At 42.2% G+C, this 18,026-nt stretch overlaps 1 protein-coding gene across 3 annotated transcripts; it reads right to left on the bottom strand.

The window, feature by feature from the left end:
* Positions 1-3,355: 3,355 nt before the first annotated feature.
* Positions 3,356-17,997, bottom strand: CHCHD7 (coiled-coil-helix-coiled-coil-helix domain containing 7). Of its 3 annotated transcripts, XM_054630097.2 has the most exons (5): positions 17,709-17,997; positions 16,553-16,670; positions 14,898-14,975; positions 14,226-14,324; positions 3,356-13,471 (listed from the first exon to the last, which is right to left on the bottom strand). In XM_054630097.2, exons 3-5 carry the CDS (start codon positions 14,949-14,951, stop codon positions 13,370-13,372), a joined length of 255 nt encoding a protein of 84 aa, XP_054486072.1. In that variant the 5' UTR covers positions 14,952-14,975; positions 16,553-16,670; positions 17,709-17,997; the 3' UTR covers positions 3,356-13,369. The 3 variants fall into 3 exon arrangements, 2 of the variants coding, with proteins under 2 accessions (XP_054486072.1, XP_054486064.1); XM_054630089.2 differs by lacking the exon at positions 16,553-16,670 and having other exon boundaries at positions 17,709-17,849; XR_013184213.1 differs by lacking the exon at positions 16,553-16,670 and having other exon boundaries at positions 13,422-13,471; positions 14,226-14,444; positions 17,709-17,769.
* Positions 17,998-18,026: the final 29 nt, after the last annotated feature.

The following is an 18,026-nucleotide window of genomic DNA, read 5'->3' as shown; positions in this document are numbered from 1 at the left end:
TTAGCTTCAGTGGTATGGAGACTTCCAACATTAAAGTGGCTGATGGTTTGAAAAGAAATTGAGGTAGAAAGACAAAACAAAGGCAAATCACACTCAGTACAATGCTGATAATAATTGTTTGTATTTAAGAATTGTGTATGCTCTGGTGCAACTAAGCACACACAATTTAGCAGTGGCTTTCCACTGAGGCTGGAATGGCATTAGAGTAGGCAGCACTTGGGGAGTGTGCACCCTTGCATTTGCTTTTGTGCATATGTATGCATATTTGCATTCTGCACGAGGTGATGTTTTGGATCACTAGTTCTCTGTGTAAGAACCTCAAATAGCACCAAGTCTAATGTCTGCTATTCCAGACAATAAACTATTTTTTAACATTACTAATGTGGAATCCTCATAGGAAAATATGTGAAGGAATGCCTTTCAGTAAATCCCCTATCTGTTTTTCAAACAATATGCTCATCATAAGACTAGTTTGAAGGCTTATTGAGAGATTATATGAGCAAACCTGGTTTATATTGGGATTCTGCCACATCCTTGGATCTTCCCCCACATAAATATTAATAACATCAGACTTGTTCAAAAATAAGAATTTATAGAGATTGACTTGTTTGTTTACCTTGGTCCTGCAGGTGATGAACCCTCTGGCTTTGCCACAGTGAGAAGTTACACAGATATGTAACTTCAAGTAGTCCTTTTTTGGCTCTGTTTTCTCCACCCTACATGACAGGGAATTTAACCATCATTGTGCAGTCGTTGGTTTGAAAGAGGGTTTTGCCTCAGAAGATGCTGACAAAGATGATGATATGAAATACCTCTTGGGAAAGAGTGACTGGGATAACTAGCTAAACAGGAGCCATGACACTGCTGTTCTCCACATGCTGATTCTTCCTTAGGGCCACAAGAGAGGCTTGGAGATGATGTCCTCACAATGTCTGCTCATCAGCAGGGGCAGTTGGTGCTGCTGTTGCTGAGAACAGGCTGCTGGCATATACACTACTACTGTACACTGTACGCTACTACTGCCTGTACAGGCTGGGCAGAATGTCCAGAAAGCAGCCTGGTGGAAAATGACCTGGAGGTGCTGGGCAACAGCATCTGACCATGAGCCAGTGTGTGCCCAGGTGACCGAGGAGGCCAGTGGCATCCTGTATCAGCAATAGTGTGGCCAGCAGGAGCAGGGCAGTGATTGTTCCCATGTACCCAGCACTGGTGAGGCCACGCCTTGAGGCCTGTGTTCAGTTCTCGGCCCCTCAGATCAGGAGGGACATTTTGGTTCTGGAGCATTTCCAGAGAAAGGCAACAAAGCCAGTGAAGGGTCTGGAGCACAGGTTCTGGTGAGGAGTGGCTGAGGGAACTGGGGCTGTTTAGCCTGGAGCAAAGGAGGCTCTGGGGGAGCCTTATCACTCTCTGCAATTACCTGAAAGGAGCAAGGTGGGGAGTTGGCCTGTTCTCCCAGGTAACAAATGTCAGGATGAGAGCACACAGCCTTAAGCTGTGCCAGGGGAGGTTCAGGCTGAACATCAGGAGGAACTTTTTCATAGAAAGGGTTGTTAAGCATTGAATGGGAGAGGATAGAGTCACCATCCCGGGCACTGTTTAAAGAAAGACTGGATGTGACAGTACCATGGTCTAGTTGACATAGTGGTGTTTGGTCATAGGTTGGATTCGGTGACCTCAGAGGTCTTTTCCAAGCTAAAAGATTCTGTGATTCTTTGACTATTAAGGTGAAGAGGATACCAACACTGAGTAAAATAGTCAAAAAGGCGCATTGTTTGCATAAGTTAAAAATTATTCTAATAAACTAACATTGGTTTGTATCATGTCTCTGTTTGTAAAAGACATTTAGACTTGCCACATAGTGACAATAAGTTTTCCATGTTTTTCTCCCGAGCAGCTGGTTGGACATGTAGGGACGTAGAGCCTGGCAGCTTTCCATGTGTTTTTTTAGTTTTCCTTATGTCTTTCTCCACCACCACCAATCCAGAAAACAGTAATTTGAAGTAGCAAGATTTCAGAAAGATTTACTAGACCTCATATATTTTTCTGGAACAATCTCCCTGGTTGGAATATTCCCTCACTTTTCAGGTCACCAATAGGAAAACAGTGAAACATCCCTTAGGAGCATTTCTCCAGTTATATTGTACATGAGCCATTCACCAGCCGGTTGTCTCATTAAGACAGCTTTTGAGCAATGCCTATGAAAATCCCTATCATGAATCAACAGTTGCACAAGGAAGTTTTTTTAGCAAGCAATATTTCAATAGGCACTTTTGAAATCACAGTAGTGTCTGTGCAACCTCTAATAGCAGCAAATCAAGATGTGCAAGCACAAAAGTTCTTCCAGCTGCAGAGGATTATTCTCTTGCCAGTCTGCCTTGACAGTTCACTGTTGCTTGAGGAACTGCAGCCAAGCCAGCATTTTCAGCACTTCAGCAGGTGATTCACCAGCAGCTGAGTCATCCCTGTCCAAAGCTAGCACATGCAAAACCCAGGGAGGGGTGGGCAGCTGGGGAAGGGAAGCACAACGAACCTTTCTCCACTAATTCATGCCATCTGGGAATGACAGCCCATAGGCCTGCAGCTTTGTTTGCCAAACATTGTTTACCATTTTTATTATGAAGTCCATAGGGAGGGAGACTTAATTTTATTTAACAGTTCATCATCATTACACAAACTGTTGTTCTGGGTTTAGCTTCAGAAAACAGGAAGCAATACTCATGATTAGTTAGTCAGACTTCTTTTTTTTGCAGGCTTTTGTTGTTAAACAATTAGATGGGAAAATTGGAATTGAAGTCACTGACATGCAGCTAGAGTATTTTGGTGTTAGAGGTCTCTCTGGTGAGCCACAGAGGATGTGAGCTGTTGCAGTCTTGACTCATCACTTTGGTTGGTGGTAACCCAGGCTTACATGGGAGGTCACTTGGCTTAAATGTCCACAACTGAACAGAAGGGCAGCAATCACAAATGGTTATCTGTAAGCAGATGCTGCTTTGTGCCTGAGGCTCATGGGTCCCAGTGCTTGCATGATCACTTTGTTTAAGTGTGAAATTATGTAAGACCAGTCACTGCCCACAAAGAAGCTCTTCCCTTTAAGTTGCTTTGTTGGCAAATGAGAGTAGGCCCATGTAGAACCCAGCAAGTGTAAAAACTGGTGGAAGGTTGAAGATGAGCTGTTCCTAGGCAATGGGACAGGGTAAAGGGAGCAATGGTGAGCTGTTAGCTCAGCTCTTCAATTTATCTCACAATGTTTTGTCTACTAATCATGGGCACCACTTAAAAAAAACAAACAAACTAGTAATTATTAGTTGCTTTCCATGTTCTGCAATGATCAATTGAAACACCAATCTTTGCAACATAAAGGTACACAGTGGATTTATTCATTAACAGCAAAGAAAAAACAAATTCACAGACTGTGTAATGCTTCAGAACACTTGGCTACAAGTCCCAATAATCACTTTGATCAGTTGTTTCCACAGAAGAGGAGCATTTACTGCACTTCCACTCTGACCATGCAGCCTGGGTTGAAAACAATTTCTGCCATCAAGGGTAGAGGTGAAAAAAGTGAACACACTTGTCTTCTCAAAGGCAAACCTTGGGTTTACCTCAGGACAAGAAAACTGGACTAGAACTAGGCTCCAGCTTCCCAAGAAAAGCTGATTCTAAGGGAACATGAGTAGAGGCAAAACACTCCTAGATCTTTTTTTGCACCAACTTCTCCAGATGGGAGGAGGGACTTGAATTTACCATGTGTTGCAACTCCTTGAGGAACTTGGATGAAGATGTAAGAACACGAGGAGTGGGATTAAACTATTGGTACAGGTACAAACTACCCATCTTGATAATAGGATTAGAGAAGGCCTATTTAGAAATGCCATTAGCTGCCATTACTTGCATATTTTTTGCTTTGGGTTTTTTTTTTTTTTTTTTTTTGGGCCCTGCTGGCAGAATATGGTCTTTATGAGGTATTTAGAAATTCTTTTTCTGCTTGTAGTTAATTAAATCTTAGCTGTCCTCCATAGCAGGGAAAAATTCAAGGCAGATGCATAAGAAGCACCAAGCTACTGACTAACATCTTTTTTTTTTTTCTCTCAAGAATTAGGGATTTTTAGTACCTGAGGAAAAAAGGTACTACTACTATGATCTGCATAAATACCATAAATAGTGTAAGAAATGTATAGGAGAAAAACTTTGTTTATATTACCCTTACTTGTAGTACAGGAACTCTTTATTATGTCCTGCTGTTCCTGAGTAGGTATCTTTCTTCCATTGTCAAACAGAGCTTACTAGACTGCCAGAATGACAGTTTCATACCTTATTATGAAGGCAGCTCCTTATCGTGGCTTTTCTCAGAGTAAGGCATCCAAAAGTCCTGTGTTTCACCACCCATGATACCACTTTATTACTTCTACACTTATTACATTATCCAGCAAATGCTGACTACTGTTTTGTTAGGTAGGGTCTCTTGTGACATTATGTGAAATAATCTGGCAAACCAATATTAGATGTCACTACTTCAGCTATTGGAATGCAGGATTGAGGTGGGAAAGGCTACGACCTTTATTTTGTTTCTTTGAATAAGTCATTTTAAGGTCATTTGGATAAATACTGTGGGAGTCAACACTATCTGTGAGCTACCTGACAGGGCACCTGTTAGGCAAAATCCAAAGCACATGACCCTTAATCCAAGATCCACTGTGAAGAAAAGCATATCCCAAATACCACACATATCTTCCAGAAGAGAAAAAGATACAGGGAGGCAACTTCTGATGGAAGAAGAATTTCTTTTTCCTGCAATAATCTCTCTTTGGAGAAATCACACTTAATTATAAAACATGGCCAACTTCTGTGCTACCTGGGGATACAGAGAGATAACTTGTTGTCCAGATGTTGAAATCTGTATTGAATATGGACTTTTGAAAGAACTCTGCATATGCCAACACATTCACTACCCACAAAAGGGTTTATGCATGTGAAGGTAGCACAGTGAATGGTAGCCCTTGTTAGAAACCCCAGAAATAATTATGAGACTGGAAGCAGAGTCTTTAGGATGCCTTCTGCTATTCTGACAATTTCCTACTTTAGCCTCTCTCTGGTGTTTATCACTGATGAAATGGAAAGCAGCAAACAGGCTACCAAACAACTCAGCTTTCTTTGGTTTTCATGTCAAGTGATTTTTTTGGGATGGGCTGTGTAGCAATGTGTTGTGTCCTTTCCTTAAGGACGCAGAGGAGGAGCATTTCTGCAGCAAGCGCCGCTGTGCTCCCAGCAGAGCTGCCCTCTTCCAGCAGGAAACCTCCCAACACCACTGTGCCTTCCCCCCACAAACACTGCCTGAACCAGAGCTTGGTAAGCAGCAAATTATACTGCACTAATAAACAAAAATTTCTCAGCAAAGTACCTGATTTGGTTCCATCTAGTTTGATGAAAAGAGGTTTTTTAAGTCAATTTCCTTACCTAGAGATTTGCTGAGTACGTTCCTGCAATGCCACATGTTGAATGTCCTTCTAAAGACAGACCTGCAAGAACAGGTGTGAACCTCCTCTGTCAGGCACATCTCATCAGTGGTATTCATCCCTTACTGAACAGCAAAAGTGTTTTCTTTTGGGTTGGTGCAGTCTAGCAATGTGAAAGCTGAACTGGAAATAAATCATGAGGAAAAGCTTGCCTAAAGAATTATTTTCTACAAGTAAACAGCAATTCTAGACCCGAAAAAGGATATGAACAAAACCAAATTAATCAAATGAATCAATATTTTAAGTTAGCAAATTGCTCTGATTTTAGAAACAGTGTCAGCTTCTTGGGGCTTTACAGAGGCCAATTGGTAGCAATAATCAGCAACAAGTTACCTCACCAACACAATCAAAAATGAGCAGCCTGCATTCCCAGACCTGTACAAAACTGGGCTGATCTGTACCCACTTGGGTCAGAGAACGAGATTTCCCCGCCTCAAGGAGCAGCTGCCTGTTTGCTAACATCCAGCTTTTTAGCAGCTTTTCTGGCAGGCTGATTTCCTGCAGCTGCCAAACTGGAGGAGAAAGAGATACTGATGCTTTCTACCAACTCCTGGCTGGATATTTTCCTACACCACAAAAAACCAAGGCATTTCATGAACTCTTCTTGTCTCACAGTGACACTAAAAGAACTGAAGTGTTCTTTATTATTGTTAATTGATTCTCAGGGTTTTGAACATTAAAATTTAAGGGACAGAAACTTGAAAGCTGCTTTTGATGCAGATGTAAGACCTACCAGTGAGCCTTTCCAGTAGCTTTCTGCTCCTCATACACATATGCTTGCAGCACCCAATTGCAGTGTGAGCATGATTGATTTTGATTGATTTTATCTACGACAAAATAGATGAGCACCTGTAAAGACTATTTAGACTGCCTGGCTGAAGGTGCTAGGAGACCATGGTTTCTTCTGGGTTGTATCTACTTGCCACCTCATAAAGCACAGCAGAGAGAAAACAGCCCAGGACATCCTGGAGTGTGGAAGAAAACTTCCTAACAGAGCTGATAAAGGAGCCAGTTAGGGAGGACACCCTCGTTGTGAACAGAAAAGGACTGTTGGAAACCATCTGGGGCATGCAATCATGAAATAAGTTTTTGATTCTCAGGAAGGGAGCAGGTGGAGGGGTAGGAAGGAGATGGGTCCAGCAGAACTGCCACATTGGACACCCACTGAACAGATTTTGGGCTGTTTAGGAGCCTGGTTGATACCACTGCTTTGGAAGTAGTCCTGAAGGGCAAACAAGTCCAGAAAGGCTAGGCATTCTTCAAGAAGGGTCTAGAATGAGAAGTAGCTAATGGGGTTGTTTAGCCAGGAGAAAAAGATGCTCAGTGGGGACCTCATTGCTCTCTGCAACAACCTGAAAGTAGCTTGTAATGAGGTGAGAGTCAGTTTCTTCTCCCAAGTAACAAACAAGAGGAAAAGGCCTCATGTTTTGCCAGGGGAAGCTTTAGACTGGAGACTTGGAAAATTTTCTTCACCAAAAGGGTTGTGAACCATTGGAAGAGGCTGCCCAGAGGAGTGGTGGAGTCACCATTCCTGGAGCTATTGGAAAGATGTGCAGATGTGGTGCTCAGGGACAGTGTTTGATGGTGGACTGGGTAATGCCAGGGTAACAGATGGACCCAGTCTTACACCTCTGAGTTTAAGAATCACAGCCCCTGGTGCTTACAGCTTTGAATAGCTAAGCCTTTTTTCAGGCACAGAAAACCTCTTCTGACTTGTGAGAGCAGCTGTGACTTCAGCATTTGCTTCCTGTATTTGGCTTACTCAGACACCCTACATTGTCCCTTCCAGCCCAGGGCTACAAGGGTGGCTACAGCTCCACAGAGAGGTGGCTCAGAGGTCCAGCTGGGCTGAAGAACAATGCTTAATCCCCTTTTCCCTTTGCTATTGGGCAGCTGGATACATGCCCCAGGGTAGAGGTCTGTGTTAGCACTGATGCTGGGAAATCACACAGAGGCACCTGCTGGAGGGAGGAAGAAGGGACACAGAACAGCAGTTGCTGAAGGGAATGACTGTAAAGATGGCCATTCAAACAATGTCTTGCAGAAAAATTTCCTTCTCTTCACCTACACCTAGCAGACTTCACAGTCAATCCTCAAGGCTGATGAAATATTTTTTCCATAAATCCCAGCAGTGTTGAGGTAGGAACAAGCAGTCCATCAGTGCTGTCAGCACCAAAGTGCAAGGTAGAACATGAAGCACCAGAGACTTCTGGGATCAAAGTTTCTGTCATCCACAGGCTTTTGATGTCTATATACAACAGTCAACAGGTATAGAACCCTCAAGACCTGTTCACTTTCAATCTGAAAGTCAGAGTTTTTCCAACATCTTGAACTGTCACCTTTAACTTAAGAACCACTTTAGTTTACCTGTCACATAGATAAATACTGAAACACAGCATTTCTTGGATTATCAGTAACATCCATTCAAATTCATTCAGCATCACAAAAAATATAGCCAGAAAGTACTCAAAACTGATATTGCAGGATATGGTAAATTCACAGTGCACCCCCTACCTAAGGATTTATCTTGTTAGCTTCATCCCATCCTTTTGTAACTTATAGATTGAAGCAAGCACTGTATGACTGACATATTCCAATGCAGCAACTTCATTCAATTCCACTATTTAATAAAAATAGGAGAAAATACCACCCTACTTGTAATATGCAACCACATTTGCTGACAACTTCAACAGCTGCAGGCGAACTACAGTCAAGGACTGCTCAGGGAACCACATTTCAGGCAAACAAAAATTTGAGATCCATGTGACACAGTAACAAAGTATTACCAGCAGACTCTTTCCATAAAATCACTGCAAAATCTTTTTTTTGCCAAAACAGTTGCAATCTTTTATCATCAATTAAAAATTTTTACATTCTTCAAAGTCAGGCATGAGCTGATGACCCCTATTGTCCCTACACTATTTCTCTTAGTGTAAATTTGTCTTAGAGCTGTGTATTGCTTCTAGAAATGAGGTATTGACTGAATATATTATCTTGAGCATAGTCTTTTTTTATCATTACACATGACCTTGTTACAATTGTTTTCCATTTTGACAGACACTAGCTCAATTTTGTTCTATGCAGAATTCTGTTGTGTTCTGCCAGTCACATGATATCAGGAAGTGATTGCAGTGCATAGCAGTTTATTTAAGTAAAATAGGTAAAGACATAGCTCAAGGGTAGAGGGACTTCTAAGAGCAAGTATGATTGAGGATCTTCAGAACCATTCTTCCAAAAAAGGATTTTGAGATAGGAGTCATCAAGGTAGAAACCTAAAGAATATAGAAAAATTACTTATTCACAATCTGATGGTTTGAGTTACTACATATGGTACCATATATGTCATAAAGCAATTAAGTTTAAGTGATCCACTGCATTTAGTTAATATAAATGCAGTACTTCTGGTTTCTCCTTCATATCAAATAGGTTGCAATAAAAGTTAAAATATTCTGAAGCAGCCAGCTTGTTTTACCTTTTACTACTTTAATACTTGAAGAACTATTTCTTCCAGTTGCCTGAGATTCTTCCAAGAAAACAAAAGCCTGCAATGGTGTTTTTCCACACAATAATTACTTCTTTCATGGCTATTTTGGAAGACTAACTTTAAAGATGTAGATACCTTTAACATGAGTTAAGAGCTGTCTCCAAATGCATTAGAACAGCATAACATTTTGTACTCTAAATTCATCTTATCTGTTCTGCAAAAGTCTTGGTAAAAGCTCATCTTTGCACATTTTCTTCATCACTTGAGTGCAAAAGTTTCATTACAAGATCATGAAAGAGACCTGGAGCAGCAGCAGATTCAACTCCCTGCCTTTCAAAAGCTTCAGCTAAATCCAAAGAAATTTTCAGGACTCTAGAGCTAGACAACTTGGATTCAATGATCCCTGTGGGTCCTTTCCAAATCAGCATACTCTGCAATTTTGTGAACTTCCTTTGAACATCTCCAAGAGCACAGACTCATCCCAATTGTGGTAGCAGAAAACTCTGAGTCAGACAAGGCCTTGCACTGTAGGGTAACAGAAGAAATGAGAAGGCAAAAATGTACATATGAGAATCAGGATATTCACCTAGACCTGGGAGAGAGCCTACAGTTGCTGTTCAGTGCCTAGTTGTGATCAAATAACCACACTGAAAAAAAATCTATCAAGGACCATATCCTAAGGTTCTCAGGCTGCACAGAAATCTCCGATTTCCCAGCAATGATTTAAGACTCCTGTCCTCCTTTTCTGTTTATAGTGTAGAGACAGGACCAATCTTTCCTTTCTATTGGATGATTTCTGCAACCTCTGTGGGAAGAGACCAAAAAGGCTTGAAAGAGCTAGTAGTGGGTGGAGAGCTTCTGTTTTCAGTCTGTTGTGCAACAGCACCATCCAGCTGTCAAACAAAAAAATTATCAAACATTAATGCCACTATCCAGATTTGGTCCTTGTATCACAAGCAAAATGAGTAATTACATGTACTTAAAAAAACAAAAAACAAAAACCAAAACCCAACCCACAGATCCCTTTCTCTGTTTCTTAATGAATTATATTGATTCACTGTGTTACAATTTCTGGGTTAACATACAAGAGTGAATTGGGAATTCACAATTAGGGAAATTAATAATGCAGCCCAGGTTTTGGGTGTTTTGTCCAGTAAGAGTGGCAGATTGCAGCTTACCTCTGTTTCATGAAGTGTGGAATGTAAGCTCTCAGGTATGAGGAAAAGACCATTATGTTTGGCTCACAACCAAAGGTAGTTAATCACACTACAAAAAGGAAAAATCTCAACTCGTAAGAGCCTATATTTAAGCTAGCACACTTTACCACTCGAGCTTCAGCAGTGGAAGCAAGAACAGCAACCTCAAGTGAGGGATAGAAATAATAAAAACTCACACTCAAGTAACAGGTCACTATGGAGAGACACTACGACATGAGGAAGAAAACACAAGTTTATAAAAACTCTTGGGGGAGCGAAGAGTTATTCAACAGTAAGGAATATGCAATATTCCATGCAATATGCAAATGACATTCCCTACAACAGATTACTGATTACCTGAATTAACATGGTCACTGCTCTCAGTTGCTCTCAGTTCTACACTAAACTCATTTTTGTTGTAGCATCCACAGGAAGCTTACCATGTACATCCACTGATGATCAGAAGTCTAATGTAAGACTACTGTTCCTGCATTACACGTGCCTTCACCCATCCTGTGATCTGAATTCTGGCACTGACACCTGAAAGCAGTAATGCATCTCCTTCGCTGATTTTTTGAAGACCAGTACTAGCTCTTTACAAACACTTTACAAAGCAGCACAGGGTACCTATCAATGCCAAAAGATAGGCCAGCCATCCTTTAAAAGAAAATAACATTAGTGGTGGAAGCTTCCCGAGCAAATATTGTCAGGAAAAAAAAAAAAAAAAAAACAACCAACAACTTACAAATGCATTATAAGCACTGCTACATACTATACTTACAAGCATTTCTACATGCAAAGAAGACCTGAAAGGAAATCCTAGGACAAATGAGACAATTTTAAGGAACTTGAGCTTATGCAAAGAAGAATGGGCATACCCACCTCAAGAACAAGATGATGTTTTTCTTGCACATAAAATATACTGTAGATTTTAACATAAGCCCAGAATTTAAGAGCACAGCAACAGAAAAACAGCAAGCACTAGAATAGTAGTTAAAGCCATAGGAGCAAAGAACATGTCCCAAGATACAGCAGAGGTGGCAAATGACAAACCTGTGCCAAGTAGGAGAGAAGGTGCCCTTATACACACACCAAGGGAGGCAAAAAGCCAGAAAGACAGCAAAGGCAGAAGAGTCTGAAGAGACACAGCCCTAAGGAAGAGAACAGCTCCCCAAAATCTGCAGATGAACAAGAAGATCAAAGAGAGGCATGGTTAATGAGGAAGTATTATGGCTAAGTTTAATGAAAGCAAGAAGTTCTCTCACTATTAAAGAGAACAGAGAACACACAACCTTCAAAAGAAGCTTTATTAGAAAGTCACTGCAAGACTATACCATTAGATCAGAGATGAAAGAAAGGTACTAGAAAAAACTGCAATGAGAAGAGACCAAAATGTTAAAATCAGTCAAAAAAGAACTGGTGTCAAATGGGCAAAAAAATGAGGAAAGATTGGTATGTAGGAGGGTATTAAAAGATAGCAAGGATGTGGCAGAAAAGAGCTAGCCCTTGAATCTAGAATGAAAGTATATTCAGCTCCACACACAGGGGAACAAACCAAACAACAATAAAAATGCCCAAAACAAAAACAAACAAACAAAAAAATTCCAAAAAAATTCCCACCAAACCAAAGACAACAACAAACCCAACTACAAAAAGAGGAAAATGTCAAAGTTCGCACTTTAGGCAAAGAGAAAGTAATTTGAAATAGAGAATCTTATGGTCTTGATGCAAGAAAGTACATTTTCCTTGCCAGGAACCGACAAGAGAACTTGTGACATGTTTGAAGGCTGTATAGCTTTGCTCGGAGAACTGCATACTCAAAAGGCATAGAGTTACACACTCATTCCAACAGAGAGGGTAGGATCAATCAATTTCAAAACTCAGATCTAAACAGAGAGCAGAAAGGAAGAGCAAAAGCAGATTTTGTGGAGTTACTAGTCAGATCAAACAACAAGGAAACAGCCTAAAATCATAGCAAGCAAAGAAATAGGCCTACAGTGGAAAGAAACAAGACAAGCCAGACAGGAGAAACAGAAAGCCATGAAGTCTTTCCAAAAAGTCTAAATAGAGAGACAACACTTTTACACTATCCTTCATGAGGTCAGCCAGAGTTCTGCCAAGTTGATCCCCGTACGAACTAAAGGATTTCACATGGAACCTGAGCTCATGACAGTCTCTGTTTTATCACAGGATACAAGCTTTTAAGCCAGGACACCAGAAGATAAAAGGTAAAAAACACTGCTTCCAATAGACAGCAACACGTTTACATTTATTGGTTGTTCAATTTAGCTAAAGAATCAACCTTATTTAAGATTAGAGTACCTGTTTAAACTGAGCTTTGTAATCTCATATGAGTAAGCATTTCCAAACCCCAGGTTTCAGCTGTCCAGAGTCTTAGATAGATGTGCTATAGTTAAACCTGCCATGTCACTCAGAGGATCTGTTTACGTGTCTGCAAGTCCCCCCTGCCTGCCCGCCACCAAAGTATCTATTTACTATCCACAGAAATTACTATGCAGCTCAGACTTGAGGAGTTCAGTTTTATCTTCACCATCTCTCTAACCTTCTAACTAGCACAGCTTGCAGATCTGAGTTACTGCAAGCTTCTGCTGTCACTGGCAAGTGCAGTGGCAGACCCAATGACAAGCTTATTGGGTTTAGGATTTTAGTTCGTGAACAGTCTTATTTAAACTGGGGACACAGAATTCAACATGTGAAAATAGTGATAAAACCACACATGGTATATCCATGCTATTGAGCAGAACAGCTGAGTGCAAGAAACATGTTGCATGTACCAGCTTCTCAACCTGCTCCAGTCTTAGAACTTAGAACCACGCTGCAAATGCTCACCAACCCATCTTTTCAAACAGGCTTTCTTCAAGTCCCATTAATTTTATATTTAGCATTTCACAGCAAGATAGTTTCTACTTCCAGAAGTTTCTACACAAGTTGCATTGAGACCTGTATCTTCCAATAAAAAGAGGCCAGGTTCCTATGACAGGAAGTAGGAACAAACCCAGAAAGTTCTATCCTAGAAAGCTCCCACATTTCAAAATTTAAGATCTTATTTTAATCCAACATATGGCAACTGTAAAATCCAGTTCATAGAATGGCAACTTGCTGCTGCCAAGTCTTCATATGTACAGTGACAACAGTCAATCAATTCAGATTTCTAGTCAGTAGGGCTTCCCCATTGATTCCAAGATTTTCTTTCTTTCTTCTGCTGAGGGCATCTCTGGTTTCACACCATTTCTCTTCCTTTGCATCATAATTCCATGCTGAAAACAGAACAAAGTGACCATGAGAACAGATTTCCCCAAGCTCTGAATGAACAAGATTCTTTAATAGAAAAATGCTTTATATATCAAGACCCAGGTACTCTAAAAGCCTGATTAGCTGATAACTAAATGTACTAGTAGTTAGTTCAAGATACCTCATAGTTTACCTTGCTGCTTCAGAATACAGTGCAATCAGTATTCCCATTACTCTATGCCAGACCAATGCACAATTGTCTGTAAACAGTTTTTTTTTGTAGTTTGCACAAGTACTTAAAGGCAAAGCTAAAACCTCTCTACTTCAATGGTATAAGGAAACAGCAGAAAACAGTTTAACTGCACATGGATCCTCCTAGTATTTCTCCACCACTAAATAAGCTTTATATCAGGTTAAAGTAAACATGATCCAAGCCAGTGGGAAACCAGAAAACCTTACCTTGCCTCAGAATTTTTTCACTGCATCAGTTAAAAAGAGAAATTATTACTAGAAATATGTGACTCAAGTTCAAAGGAAAACATCAGGTACTGCAAGAACACTGACTCACAATCCAAGAGAGTAAACCCAGACCAATCAAGTGAAGTACTTTGATGTGCATGTGCTTAAGTCTTACAGCAACGCATACTGGTACTACCTGGGCTGGTAAGTTACCATAAAAACATCATTAGCTGAATTTGAAGGGTTCAGAGAGCAGCATGTCAGAAGTAACATACATAAAGCAAAGCAGGGAGTAAAATTTAGAAAGTTTACTGTGCTTACCCAGAATTTTCTGCAGTTTTTGTACTTCAAAAAGTAATCAGTACACATATCCTTGTTATAGTTGTTGTCATTCATACATTTTGTAGTGGCATCTGTTTCCTTTAATAGGGGAAAATATACTTCAGAGCTGAGGGAAGTTACTGTACTCAGTGTTTAAATATTTTAACAAGTCCCAGAATAACTATGAAGATAGGAGTGAGCTCTTCAGATGAAAGAACACTATCAAAGAGAGCAAAGTAACACCTATTACAAAGGATCATCAGTACTTCCAAGCAGTGATTTAATTTGGAGATAATAGAGAATAGTACTCTTCAGACAGTAAGTGCAGAGGCCACAGAATATTTGTTTACAATGATGCTTGGTATAACTCACTAAAGACTTTTAAAAAATAACCAAGCTTGTCTAACCAGGATTTCAGGCTCTGGTTTTAGGGACAGAAAATTTAAGAGACTGCCAGCAGTTGTATTACTCCTATTTATAGGGAACTAAATTGTTATTTCATGCTTATTATAATGGAAGATTTTCAGCCCTTCCCCCCTTCAGACTCTTAAGAAACTTTTAATGCAAAGTGCTAGAATGCCAGTGTTCTACCCACAAAACAGTCCCCTAGAAAGTGCATTATTTAACATTGAAATGTACAGACAGAAATCAATCTCAATTTGATCATCTTACCGCTAGACATGGATTTATATCGTGATCTCTAAGCTTTTTTGCATGCCTGGACATTCTAGAAAGACACTCGTACCTTGGCTAGAAAAGGAAAATAAACAGGTTAAGTATCTACTTTTAACAGTAACTCAGGATTAAGTCTGAATTTCAGGATGTAATAAAGGCCTTCTAGCAACACACAGTTTTGTTATCTTAAAAAAAAAAAAAACTTAACAAAACCCAACCTTCTTTTGCAAAGTGCTGTTTCAAAAGCAGTAATAGCAAGACAACACTGGCAAGTTTAGCCCATCACCAAGACTGCTCACTCCCTGATAAACTCCTGCAGAGAATGGAGCCACTGCAGCAGCTCTCACACCAGCCTGTGTATCATGGAGGAAGTGACCATGTGTAGGAGAAACAGCTCCATAGAAGCTGTTCACAGCCAACACACTGTAGACACTTCAATTAATAGTGTGTGGGAGGAATGTACAAGTAAACTTTTCCAGATTTGTCCCTACTCCTTAGCTGGATCACATCTGCATCATCACTGAGCTTTCCCAGGTACAACAAGTGCCGAACTATATCCTGTGTTGCAACAGCAAATATTTAATAGAAAAAGAACTGGTTTCACCGCAAGGTGGGACCAGACCCACTTACACTGTGTATGAACGCTTGAATCACATTTTTTACCATTTAGTAGTTTGACACTGACTCTGTAAGCTTGAGAGACACAGAGTTCAGTGCCAACACTCTACACTGATCCAAGATGATGACATCAAGATGAACAGCAGACCCTCTTTCCCTTTACAGCTCCCTATACATTGCCTCCAGCACACATATGGCAATACAGGTATGTGTTCCAAACAAATACTAAATCTAACAAAAAATAAATTAATGTTGACCAGATGACTGCTTGAATCAATGCAATCAGAAACACAGGGAGCAAATTAAAGTACTGCTAATGAAGGACACAACTTAATCTTGTTTTTTACTCTCAAAAAAAATTGGTGCTAATTCTTAACTTAACTTAGACCTGTTTCTGTGCACATTAGGGAATGATAAGTGCAAAAGTAAAAAGTAAAAAGCCTGCAGTAAAAAGCCTGTTTTGCTTGATACCAGATTACAAAAAATTCAAATATTGCCTTTGTGGCTCATAGAAAACCATGTTTTAGATGGGGTTTCTTCTTTGGGTAAGAGTGAACTATTCCCAGTAAACAACCCTTAGGTTTTACAAGCTGTGCACGTATACCTTCCTGGTACTTGGAGTACTCTTTGCTTTCCATATGATCATCTTCTGCAAATGGGTCTTTTAATTAACAACATTGGGGAAATGCTTTCACTTTCCTTTGAGAACGATCCGGTGCTTAAGTTAATTTAACAATGCAGGCAAATGTTCTCCTTTTTGATGGGTGGAAGTGCATTTTTGATCAGGCACTTCCAACTCAAATGGAAACAGAAGCATGTATACTAGCATCATCACAGACTTCAAGAAAGGAGGAGAGAAGGGAGAAGTAGGAAGCAAAAGCAGCATACCACAATGCCTCACCTAACTCACCACAACAGATACAAGATTTTTAGCTGTTTGCATGTGTCTGTTTTATAACTCTGCATTTCATTGCTACTGCCGCCTAAGCAGACATGCCTCAAGGTGTACATTGTCACTCTGACTTCAGACTTACTCTCCGAAAGAATACTTGGGAGTCATAGGATGGGCCGTCGTAATCAGTGCTCCTTACACAAACTGCACTTGACGCTTTCGGTTTGATTACACTATCAGAGTCTGCAACCGCGCCCGTTCTAAGGAACAATGCACACAACCCATTAAACACCTACTTAACGAATAAACAGTTCAGGTTCTAATAAAGATTCACAGCTCGGAGCAGCAAATGCTTAAACATTCTTAGTACAACCCAAAAGGTCTGATAGCTCCTGCGCGTGTTGCTCTCTCCCCCTCTCCCAAGTACTTCAGACTTGAAACATTATCAGCTGGAAGGGCAGGCGGGTCACGCCGAAAAGCTGCTGTGTGACTGAATGAGCAGTTGGGCAGGAAGCGAGCTTCCCCCTCCTCCCCGGTTTTGCACATGTACAGGCTTCCCTTCCTGCTTTCAGATTACAGGTCAGAGCCCAACCACAACCGAACGCTTGTCTATGCCACAGTTCTTAATTATGCTTTAACACATTAACAGTTGTAAACTGTACCACAGAGAACCAGGGCTGTTGCTGGCACTCTTTAACCCTAGGGCTTTTCCAGTTCATAAACCATCAGGGCACTTCGCTACAGGCTCCCGCCCATTGAAAAGCATTTGGTCTGCTTTAAATACACACATATAGATACAAATTCGCTAATTATGCCTCAATATAGACCAGCTCATTAAAACTCTGAACCCTGGAGCCAAGGCCGTACTAAAATTCCTACGGCACTCTGGGCTGTTACAGCGGCGGAGGCAGGAGGAGGTAGCCGGCGGTCCCTGACGCTCAGCACCGCGGAGCTACCGCCTTGCCCAGCTCAGCTTCCCGGGGAAGGCCGGGAGCCGTCCAGGTGCGGAGGCGAGGCCGGCGCCCCCCGCCCGGTCCCTGCCTCCCGCCGGCGGCGGAGCGGCCGGAGGCGGCCGGCGACCCCTTCCCCCGCCCCGGCTCGTTCCCCGCGGCCGCTCCCGCGGCCTCCCCTCGGCACCACCTGCCGCCAGGGAGCGGTGCCCGGGCCGCGCCGCCGCCGGGCCCGAGCGGGGCTGCCCCGGCCCGCGGGCGGCGAAGGTCGAGCGAGACTTTTCTGCGCCGGCCGGGAAGGGGAAGCGGCGGGCGGGCACAGCGCGGGTCGCCGCCGGCGGCACTCACCTCCGTCCCCGGCCGTGTCCGCTGGAGCCCGGGGCGGGAGCGGGGCAGCCCGTCTCCAATTCGAAAGACGTCAGCGGCTCGGGCAGCGCGCTTAAGTACGGGCGCAGCCTACCCCGCTCCCGGCCCCGCGGCTCCCCCCGGCCCCGCGCCGCCGCCGCCCACGCCCCGGCGGCTCTGAGTGGCACGGCCGGGCCGCCAATGGCGGCGGCGCCGCGCCCGCCCCGGCCGTGAGCGGCGCCTCCTTCCACCAACGGGGCGGGCGGCGCGGGCCGCAGGCGCCGGCGGCGGGGCGCGGCCGCGGCCCTGACTGACTGGGGG

The sequence above is a fragment of the Agelaius phoeniceus genome, chromosome 1 (genome assembly GCF_051311805.1).
Source record: "Agelaius phoeniceus isolate bAgePho1 chromosome 1, bAgePho1.hap1, whole genome shotgun sequence".
Classification (NCBI taxonomy): domain Eukaryota; kingdom Metazoa; phylum Chordata; class Aves; order Passeriformes; family Icteridae; genus Agelaius; species Agelaius phoeniceus.
The sequence above is the reverse complement of the archived record's forward strand: the minus strand, read 5'-3'. Positions and strand labels throughout refer to the sequence as shown.

Excerpts from the sequence above, each read along its gene's own strand:
- CHCHD7 (XM_054630097.2), bottom strand. The coding sequence starts at position 14,951 with ATGTCCAGGCATGCAAAAAAGCTTAGAGATCACGATATAAATCCATGT. Across the intron at positions 14,325-14,897 it reads ATATAAATCCATGTCTAGCG|GAAACAGATGCCACTACAAA; the intron begins GTAAGATGATCA and ends CCCCTATTAAAG. Across the intron at positions 13,472-14,225 it reads AAAACTGCAGAAAATTCTGG|CATGGAATTATGATGCAAAG; the intron begins GTAAGCACAGTA and ends TTCTGTTTTCAG.